This window comes from Adiantum capillus-veneris, chromosome 5, assembly GCF_014529385.1.
Source record: "Adiantum capillus-veneris isolate H3 chromosome 5, ASM1452938v2, whole genome shotgun sequence".
NCBI classification, from domain to species: Eukaryota; Viridiplantae; Streptophyta; class Polypodiopsida; order Polypodiales; family Pteridaceae; genus Adiantum; species Adiantum capillus-veneris.
Window position 1 is genome coordinate 76,753,480 of NC_140935.1, and position 10,923 is coordinate 76,764,402.

The 10,923-nt window shown below is 43.1% G+C and overlaps 1 protein-coding gene across 3 annotated transcripts; it reads right to left on the reverse strand.

Annotated features, from left to right (window-relative positions):
• Positions 1 to 679: 679 nt before the first annotated feature.
• On the reverse strand, positions 680 to 2,896 carry LOC147457557 (uncharacterized). 3 transcript variants are annotated; one of them, XM_086513615.1, is made up of 4 exons: positions 2,796 to 2,896; positions 2,662 to 2,707; positions 2,396 to 2,535; positions 680 to 1,486 (listed from the first exon to the last, which is right to left on the reverse strand). In XM_086513615.1, exons 1-4 carry the CDS (start codon positions 2,894 to 2,896, stop codon positions 688 to 690), a joined length of 1,086 nt encoding a protein of 361 aa, XP_086369741.1. In that variant the 3' UTR covers positions 680 to 687. The 3 variants fall into 3 exon arrangements, with proteins under 3 accessions (XP_086369741.1, XP_086369739.1, XP_086369740.1); XM_086513613.1 differs by lacking the exon at positions 2,662 to 2,707 and having other exon boundaries at positions 2,396 to 2,657; positions 2,767 to 2,884; XM_086513614.1 differs by having other exon boundaries at positions 680 to 1,408; positions 2,396 to 2,872.
• Positions 2,897 to 10,923: the final 8,027 nt, after the last annotated feature.

Sequence of the window (10,923 nt, forward strand, 5' to 3'; positions counted from 1 at the left end):
ATTTGCATGTTCTTTTCTTTTTTCTAAATCATTAGGACATACTAGTTCAAAAACCCCACAAAGAGTATAACTGCCTCAGTACTCATTTTTTGGTAGAATTACGTGGCATCTCTTGTAGTTCAAATCGTGTTGTTTGTGCATCAAAATTTTGCCATCTCATTTGAAGAAACGCCAATACATTCGTTGGTATAACCAATTGAAAAGTGTGCTAGTGGATTTTGAAGCTTATTCCAAGGCATATATTGAGAGGGAAGCCATTCATATTATAATATTTCTACCACAAGAAGTTATGGACAAATTCTCACAATATTTCCCACATTGTGACTTACCTCAACATCATGAGCTTCTGTGAGGGAGGCGCCACATACCTAGCTAGGTACGATTGGGGACAGGGAGCGCCGGCCAGTGGGGGGGCCGGGGGTCCCTTGCTCCCAATCGTACCTAGCTAGGTATGCGGTGCCTCTCAAGCATAAGCTGATGATGTTATGCATTGTATGAAAAACACTGAGAAAGACTCCATTTTCCTACATGAGAAAATCTCTAAATCTTCATTTGTACGGGTATATCCATCACATGTAATTGTAATGCATCCGAAAAGCTTAATTATTAAAGGAAGGGAAGCTGTGTGTGTGTGAGAGAGAGAGAGGGGGGGGGGGGGGGGGGGGGGGGAGGGGGGGGGGATTCTGCCTAAGAAACCAAGAGCTCATTGTTGAAAAGGAATGGCGCCCCAAGGTTTATATCAGTTGGAGTAGGCAACCATTGCGCACGCTCACGTTCAATCTTGAACATATGCTCTAGATCATCGGAGTCATAGCATTGAGTAAATCCATCTTTGTTCAAGATTGACCCATGAATACAGTAAAATGGGCCCTTGGACTTATACATACACTTGGCGTTTTGATCAGAGTAAAGCCACGACATGCTAAATATGCTGAGAATCTCATATCCTTGTGACCAACTTCGCAACACATTCAACTTGGCCCACACGAGAATGAAATCATGAATTCTGGCATAAGCCCGTGATATGGGTGTCCTGAATAGGTCCAAGCTTAGAATTACAAGTGACACAAATGCAGCGGCGAAGTTATAGCCTTTGACTTGTAGGACCAATGGCAAGGTTGCCAACATGGAGGAGTTGATGTGGCTCTTTTCAGCTTCACTGTAGGAGCTCAATATCAATGTTTCACCAACATCGCAGTGAATTGCGCAATACCCGTTCGCTAGCAGCACAATCGCATCCTCATTACTGATTCTCATGGCTGTGGTGATCTTGCCCATGACAGGCATGTGCTCTATAACAAATTCATGCCCCTCTAATCGCTTGATCGAGCAAAGCATAGAATGCTCAGTGAGCAGCAACTGGCAACGATTGCGTAGCTCTAGGAATTGATGACCAGCTATAACATGCCTTTGATGACCAAACACAAAAGCTCCATCAGGATCGTCGCTATTGGGACTTACAGGAATAATATCATCATCCCAACATCTGGTACAAGCACATTAGTTTTACAAATTTGTATGTGAACTTCTGCTCATGCCTCAAGACAACAATACACCAAGAAATTTCCAAAAAATCAACAGCGGGTACTACCTAATCCGACCTGTAGAGTGTTGGAAGAGTTTACCCAAAAGTTTTGGGTTCGAACATGCAGTTTTGCTACTTGTGTGTTGCCCAAGGCTTAGAAAGATGTGTATGGGTAAGTGTGAGTGGGTATGCTTGACTTCGAAGCGCCGATACAATAAATCGTGTACCATAACTCCAGGTTTTTTGATTAAGAAGACATCATAACCACATATTGTGCAGCTGATAATGGCTATGTTTATTATGAATGGCTATAAACTCCATGATTAATTGGTATCAACTTGGTGCAGTTTGGGACACCTAGCTGGAACTCCACGCGGCTAGATATGCTGCCTTATTTGCATCAGCCCACAATCACAAGAAGTCGGATTTAGAAATTTTCTCATGTAGGAAAACAAAGTCTTTTTCTAAGTGTTTTTCACACAATGCATAACAACATGAGCTTCTCCTCGAGAGGCACCTCACACCTAGCTAGATACGATTGGCGGCAGGGGACCGCCCCCCCCCCCCCCCCCCCCCCCCCCCCCCCCCCCCCCCCCCCCCCCCCCCCAAAAAAAAAACCGGGCCGGTGGTCCCCTGCCCCCAATCGTACCTAGCTAGGTATGCGGTGCCTCTGTCACAGAAGCTCATGATGTTGAGGTAAGTCACAATGTGGGAATTACTGTGAGAATTTGTCCAAAACTTCTTGTGAATGCTGAACCCTAGGCCTGTAGGCAGACATAAAAGGAAAGGAGCTTGTGGTATTACTAAGCTTGAGACCTGATTAGCTGCACGCAGCTAACGAGAAATAGTAATGCAAGTAGAAGTACTAACCTGGCATCATTTTGACCTGCCACAAGTTTGCAAACCCGGTCTCCAGATCGTATGCAGACGGATTGTGGAGCAAAGAGCTGGTAGAAGAGGCCCGTGGCTAAACGAAAAAGGCAGACAATGAGCTTATTGGATCGGATCCACTGCCACAGCGCATATAGCCACGTGAGAAGCAGATAGAGCTGTGATTCATAGAATGCCATGATCGAGAGAGAGCGCCCATGAGCAAGGAGTGGCCAGGGAGGCTTTGAGGATCTTTAACAGCCTACTTCATGCAGCATGGGCCCATGATTAGTTGGTTGCTTGGTTTGCACTCTGCAATATTGATGGTCAGTCTCTGCAACGCAGTTTAGGGCCAAACGAATCCAAATTACCTGCTAACATTATAGAATCCAAAGCTCACCGCCTGACGATCGGGAGCAACTGGCTAGTGAGAGGGAAGCTTGTTCCGATTGCAGCGATATTGGCTTCACGGTCCAGAAACGATTTGCAACAGTCCAACATACTGGTGGGTACTCACACGATCTTGGGTGGCTGGCGCTTTTGAGGTGCATGTGCCGCGTACGGTGTACCCCAATCTTGGTTTGTAAGTAAAGGCGTCGATTGGTCGCACTCTCAACATCTGAATCCCGATCTCTCTCGCTTGCTTATACTGCCCAGCTCGTTCTCTGAGAAGACAGAAGGGAATCGCTGCCTTTGAAGTTTGAGTAAAGGTATGGACATGGAATACGTTTTCATATTTGTCACACTAGTGAGCTAAGGCGTATGCCACACTGGGCGGGCGTCCGCCTCCTTCTTAAAAGTGTGGGCGTCTGCGCCATGTCACACCTCGAAATATTTAAAAAGCTGCCATCGATAGTCATCAAATGGGTTTAAGCCGAATGGTGAAGCGTCCACCATCCCCTTTGCTTGTCAGAGCTCAAAGCCTGCTATCTGACTTCACGTGCACGCTTTAGCAATTTGCTGCGGCTTTGCAAACTTGACCGAGCAAGCTAGGCCGCCCCTCTCACAACACGCGAGGTCATTTGCTTTTTTTTTTCCGCAACCAATAGACTATCGCCATATTATTTTGGCTTGCCTGTGCCCGTCCCAGTGTGACATAGGTCTAAGGCACACTTTCATCAAACATGGTGAGTTTCCTACTTCTTTTTGGCCTTAGAAGGCCATGGAGGAGTGACTAGTGGAGAAAACTGTGCAAATCTCTCACCATCAAAAGTTTCACTATCACATTAAATGCAATATAACCTTTGTTTGCACTTTATTCTTTTTATCACCAATAAGATTATATACAATACGTTTGTTTCTTGAATCTTCATTTTAAAAGGTGTGTCTATATTGTTGCTTATGTGAGGCATTAAAAAAGTATAAAGAAGATCCTCTCCTTCTTCCCACAGGACTAAGTAACACGGGATCTTTAATGACCTCCAAGCGGTGGGATCGAGGGACGGTGTTGAAGGGGGAGTCTCTTGAGGGTGACGGACGATAGACAAAAGGTCAACGTCGGGTGCATGGAATGGGTTTCGAACCCAAGTGGCCACGTTGAGAGGCAGGTACCCTAACCACGACCGCGTGTGCATTTGGTTGTCCAAGTAGGGAAAACAAAAATATATAAAGTAAACAAAATGTTGTAGAGTAAACTAGGACAAAAGAAGTAAACCCGGACACATCAAACGATTGAGTGCCTTTTTGATATTCGTGTCTCACTTCTCGTCTGTCGATCCCATGGCTCCCACATCATTCAATACCCTGTGTTACTTAGTCCTGAGATCCTTCTCCCTCTCTCCACGGCTAGAAAAATAGATTCTCCCTAACAGGTGAAAATAAGAGTAAACTTTGAATTTTTTTTCTTTTTTGGTCAAAATTTGAAGCTTATCTCGATAATAACACTAAAACTTGTGTAGATTTGTCGCTTTTCTTAAAGGCAAGCTCAAAATCTAACCTCGAGGGATGCACTATGCAATCATGTTAATGTATAACATGAGTTCAAAAGGAGGGGTTTAAAATGATAAAATTTTAGGCAATTTAATAGAGATACATTAAAATAAAGGGTTTGTATTCAATTTTGAAAAAATTGCTTAAAAGAAGGGGTCATTTTATTCATTCCAACATGTTAAAAGAGGGTTTTTTTAATACCTAGTAGCACACTAAAGTGCTAACTTATCAAGCGGATCTTGCACAAAAGTGAAATGGAGAAGAAGAATATCCTTGGGCTTCAAGCCAAGGAAAGCCACATATAAATTGAGGATGCCGATAAAAACACTCTACTCAGAGCGATCAAGGTGAGAAAGTGGTTGACTACCATCTCCTCCTTGATCGACCAACAAGGATCCCAGATCGTCAACCCTGATGAGATGGGTAAAGTTATGGCCAATGGAAAGGCCCTTTACCATGGATGAATGCTGGAGGACTTTTGAAAAATTGGGCAAAGAGAAGTCGTCAAGGTGGGATGGGATCATGGTTGAGCTTTGTCAAGAATTTTGGGAGATTTTGGGCCCGTCTTTCTTGCATATGGTCAACAAAGCCTTTACAGAAGGTATCCTTGAATCAGGGGTAAGGAAAGGGCTGATTAAACTCATCCCTAAGCAACTTGCTTGCTCCCAACTCAAACACTAGAGACCAATCACTATGATGATTGTGATGTACAAGGTGTTAGCCAAACTCATTGCAGAACGGATGTCCCCAGTGTTGGTTGCTGCTATCTCTCCTCATCAACATGGATTTATTAAAGGTAGATGAATCTACGACAACATCATGGCGGCCATGATTGGTGTGGAATATGCTAGGTTCAAGAAATAAGAATGTGTCCTTCTCCAATTGGACCTTGACAAGGCTTATGATAGGATAACCTGGTCCTTTGTGCAAAGAAACGCTACGGACTTTGGGGTTTGGTCCACGAATTTGTCAAGCTTTTAATATGTTTTGCGAAGGGAGCTCTTCTAAACTCCTATTCAACAACTCAAGAATTGCCGGTTGCTTTGAGGTTAAGAGATCCATTCGACAAGGTTATCCCTTAGCTTCTCTTTGGTTTGCCGCCTACACTCACCCTCTTATTGTGATGTTGGAAGATACAACAACAAGAAGGAAAATTGAAGGGCTGCAAATCTAGGATGTCAAACAACTGATTGTGAAAATGTTTACAGACGACTCGCTACTCTTCCTACAAGAGGATGACAACAATGTTAGGCTTGCCTTGGAGATTGTCCAAGTATTTGACAGAACATCATAGTCTCATTGTAACATAGAAAATTCAAGCCTTATCTCTTTGATAGAAGGCAGCAATTTTGATGCTGCAGGTTGGACTGGAGAGGTTGTGAAGAGAGGCATAATTTTTTGCTACCTCGAGATACCAGTTGGAGAAGGAATAACTCACAAGACTACCTTTGATTAGGTTCATGAGAAAACAAAAAAGAAAATGAAGCGCTAGGAGTTCATCCTAATTCCTTTCCACTACAGAGCTACGGTAATTAATACCTTCTTCATCCCGCACTTAACTAACACCTCACCCCTCCTACAATTATCCAAAAAAAAATGGAGGTCTTTTTTGAAACCAATTAAGGAGCTCTTATGGAGGAATAAGCTGACTGCAAGTCGACCCTAACAATGGGATAAATGGACGACTATCGCCAAAATCAAGAGCTCAGGGTGGAGTGGGCATACCTGACCCTATTACTCATGATCTAGTTCTATGTGCTAAATTCTTCTACACCCTCGCCAATTCTATTGAGAGTTGGGCTATCATGGCAAGAGAAATGTTAATGGAATCCCAAATGAAATCCAAAGGGGGGTTATGGTCTAATCTCAGCCTCCAAAACAAACTTCCTCCCCCCTCTAGAGTGAAGGCTCAAGTAGGTGGCTATACTGGGAATCATTTCACAACTTGATATGGCTTGACCTTTCTTGCGTTCTGTTATTTTAGAATGCCAAAGTGAAGCTTCACCTTGTTTTTTTTGGGGGGTAATGTGGCACAAGCCTAATAGAAATAGAGCTATGAGGAAGAAAATGACGACGATGACAACCCCCCCCCCCCCCAAATTGACAACCTCATTTTTAGAGGGGATCTACGATTGAAAATCGGCATCGCTTTTTGGCAAAGATCACAATCGTTGATTTTGAATGTGACCTTGACGTAAACTAGATGTAAACTCGAGAAAATGTGAACTCATTGTAAACGTGCTCAGGTAAGTGCCTTTAAAACCCTCACACACATGTGATTCCTGGCTATGCCAACACTTCTATATTTTAATTTTGTGATGTTTCAAGCTTGAGTTACTCAGGCAATCATGCATGTTTGAAATGTGGTCCTCGACTGGGCTTCCGCCGCTCTGAGCATTTGAGCAAGACAATTTATGAGGAGCATGGTAAGTTTTTGCCTTAAGGACATGAGCTACGTGGACCAAACATATGCAAACATGACATGCATCCACTGAAACCGGGCAATTGGAAAAACATGTGGCTGGCGAAGGGGAGATTGGATGCCACCCGGAATGAAAAGAATTTCTATATTCCATGAACTCCGGTACTGGAGTGACCTGTTCATTAATCATTTGCTCAACCCAATGCACATCTTCAAGAATGTGGGGAGATCACATGGAAAACCATCACTGGAAAAGGGGAGAGCAAGACCCAAAGAGATGACCTGCAGGTTGTGGGTCAAATGCCAGAGATGTGGCCTCGACTTAAACCCAATGGAAAGTTTGCTACACCAAAAGGTCCATGGATTTTGAGATGTGCAGAAGAGCAACAAGTGAAGAAGACTATATCTTCATTCAAGACTCCCATAGGGTGCATGCGATGTTTGAAAATGGCTTTTACGAGAGAATCAAATCTCAGTGGTCTTAAGTCCCATGATCGGCACAAATTTTTACAGGTTATCTTACCAATTGCCATAAACGGTTGTTTGACGGATGACATTAGAAGAACAATCTACAAAATCAGTGAGTTGGGCTGGATCAGCTCAAAAGAGATAAGAGAAGACACCATCAATGCATCACGCTTAAATGCTATTGAAGCAGTGTGCTTGGTGGAGAAGTACTTTCCAACAAACATTCTTACCATCCAAATGCATTTACTTGTGCATGTGGTTGATGAAGTTGCAGTTGTTGGGGTGGTCCATAGCAGGTGGATGTTCTTCTTGGAGAGATTTATGAAGACTTTAAAGGGGTTTGTTTGTCAAAGGGCTCGCCACGAGGGTAGCATGGCCAAAAGATGGCTTGTACAAGAGTCTCTTGTCCTCATCAGTCAATTTTTGGTCTCAATTGATTTAGAGATGCCCCAAATGTGGACTACTAAGGTCAACGTCAAGGTGACATGGGACGAGCCGTAGAAAAAAGGCATCGTTAGGAAGATGGATATCACAATGCGAGAAAAGGTTATGAGATTTTGCCTTGTAAACTCAGACATCATGCAAAAGTGGCTAGAGAGGTACGAAGGGGAAAAGCAACAACGATTGACAAATCGCCTTCAATTCAAGTGCAATCGTGCCACTAGAAACCTTCCTTTTCCACATCATCTTCAAAAATTGCATGACTTTCCAATTGGGGGTGATTAGATGTGACAATCTCAGAGGCAAAGAGGAACGGAGTGTTGATTACTGAAGAGGAGGAGGAGATGTCAAGGGGTTGCGATTGGCATGTATGTTTCACAACTTCCTTTTTTAGCTCCACATGATCACATTGATTTAATAACTTTTAGTCTGTTTCAATTTTGTGGCTGCAGTATCACAAATATAGAGATTTGTGGTCTCATGGGAAACACTTTAGAGTGCAACGGATCGATGAACAAAGGGTCACTTTTGGAAGTGGTGTTAGGGCAACCTTCATCCAAGAAAGTAGGAGTAGTGACAGGGATGAGAATACAGAGATTAGCCAGCTTGAATACTTTGGCTACATCCAAGACATCTTCAAGATTAGCTTTAGAAAGTTTGAAATGTTTATCTTTGATGTCAAGTGATTCAAAGTTATTACCATCAGCCCTAATGCAACTGTGCATAAAGACAAGAGTGGATTGATTCAAGTGAACTCTAGGCGGGCATGGACAGATGTGCGGGATACATTTGTACTTCCGCAGCATTGTGAACAAATTGGGTATGATACACGATCCACTATGGACAAAAAATGATGAGAATGATTTGTCTAAACCCTGCTGGCTCTATGTCGTTCAAGTTTCTCCACGTAGCAAGCAAGTGTATGAAGGATTGGATGTTGAGGTCAGAGAGGTGATTCATGAACAAAGCGCAGGACCAATGGAAACTTTTTTAGATTTTGAGGTGGATGTAAGAAATTGTCTAAACCTAGAGATGAGGTGTCAAATACTGAAGCTGATGCGAAGAGCAATGAAGAAGTAGAGTTCGATGACGAAGATGCAGAAGTACAGATTGAGATAGACATCTTTGGTGCATCAGCTCTCATAGAGGATGAGAGATTAACTAATGAGTTTTTCTAGGAACTCTTTTATAAAACTCTTTTTATTAGTCTACAATACACTGTAGATTCATTCATTTGTGTCGCAGCTTCGTTTATTTGTTATTTGTATTGATTAAGCATTCTTCTGTAAACTAACGTATTTTGTGGGTGTTGTTTATGTATGATTAGCCATGGCCAATGACGATGAGCCATACTCTCCTAGTTTTAGCTTTCCTATCACTCTGGCCAGCATGTCACCCGAGCAGATGGGCTCATTTTTGTCTCAGTTCACACCAAAGCAGATCGGGATGGCACAACACCTTTGGGCAGCAGATCCCTCTAGACCTACTATGACCGAATCTACACCCGGGAGTAGTGTGGTCCCTACACCGAGCGGTCCCACACCTCAATCTAGTGTTTCTCCTACACCTAGGACTTGTGTGTCCCCTACACCGACGGTTGGTTCATCCTTGAGACGAGGGAGTCGTCGTTCAAGAGGTGGTGGTTGCTGTGGTAGCGATTCTACTGATGTGTCCACACCATCGAGAGAGCATCCACCACTCTCTTTAGTAGATAGATCACCAATTGGCACACCACATACACCTTGAAGATCACACGATCATGATCCTAGCAAGGTGTACAAGAGCAAGGATGGGGCTATTGTGGCGGATAGGGTCAAAAAGGCCATGCAATAGAGGATTCGACAGCTCTGTACGATTTCGTTTTGTCACTCTGTGATGGAGTTTTGGATAACCTCAATGTTGAAAGAAAGAATTACATCATTGAGGCCATTCACAGAGAGTACAGGCCAGCAGAGGGGTACGATCCAGTCTCGAACCCCTGGATTTTGAGCGTGGCGAAGTCCACAATGTCACACCGTTGGTCAGAGGGGATAGAAAGGTAGAATGATGGCAGTCCCAAGCAGGCATGGTTGGACATAGAGGAGTGGGCGGGGATTGCACGAGAGACACAAGACAATCCTCATAGATTTTAGCAGCAGAGAGATGAAGCCAGAGCACGTTTGGAGTCTGCTAGAGCATCACATATTGGGAGTGGAGGCTACGATACGTTTCGGCATGAGTTTGTAAGTATTATACATATGCTTGAATTATTGAAAAGATATATGTATTTGAAGATTTATCTAATGATTAAACCATAATTTTACAGGAAGTTACTGTGAAGCGTCCTCCGACACGCCGAGAGGAGAAGTATGGGTACAAGCATGGACCTGTGGCCCTTTTGACCCAGCTGCAGGAGGAGGGAGAGGACATCGATTGGGAGGCATTACCTTGAGGGTCTTCTCACTCAGTGATTGTTTGAATATGTACAATTTTGTAGTGCTTATGTTTATGGTTTATGGTATGGCACATATGTTATGGTTAAGATTTGGCAGTCAAGTTAAGGTTATGGTTTTTCTATGATGGTATGGCAATCATGTGATGGTTATGGTTATGGTTATAGTTATGGGTATGGTTATGGTTATGGTTATGGTTATGATTATTTTTTGGTGGATGAAGGCATATATAGGCGTATGCACACCAAAACCCTGTAAACACTCTATTGTTTCAAAGAAAGCCATGTAATTCAGCCTAGGATGAGTTGTAGCCATGATGTAATTAGACAATACCCTACTTACTCCTCTGAGTCTACACCCTTGTAAGAGGCCGGATGGTCATGGGAAAGCCCCCTTAACTTTTTAAGTCAAAACCCTTAGTTTTGTGGAGAGATTTATCATTAGCTTGAAGGATAAAAAACCTGCACTGTGGAGGCCTCTTCCTGCTACAACTTGTAATCCTCTTTTCTCCTGAGCTGGTAATCAGAATTCGTTTCCGAATAGCACATTGCATTCCTTGTCTCTTACTCTACAATCTAAGTGTAACCATTTCCAATTCTGTTGTGGTTTGTGACGCATTGTTTGTGAGCTAAATACATTGATTTGGAGGTTAAAATGGTTGTTTTTTTATGTTTTCACTATGGATAAGTGTTTCTATGCTTAAGGAAGACCTTTCCAAGTAAATGTGTTTCAGTTTTCTACACATTTTTTGTGACGGATCATGATTTATGTACCTTCCCAGATGGTGACAGAATTTGGTAGGATTGAGCCCTTAAGTGTTGTGATACCTCTCCTTA

Excerpts from the sequence above, each read along its gene's own strand:
- LOC147457557 (XM_086513615.1), bottom strand. The coding sequence starts at position 2,896 with ATGTTGGACTGTTGCAAATCGTTTCTGGACCGTGAAGCCAATATCGCT. Across the intron at positions 2,708-2,795 it reads TTGCTCCCGATCGTCAGGCG|AGTGCAAACCAAGCAACCAA; the intron begins GTGAGCTTTGGA and ends TCAATATTGCAG. Across the intron at positions 1,487-2,395 it reads GCAGGTCAAAATGATGCCAG|ATGTTGGGATGATGATATTA; the intron begins GTTAGTACTTCT and ends TGCTTGTACCAG.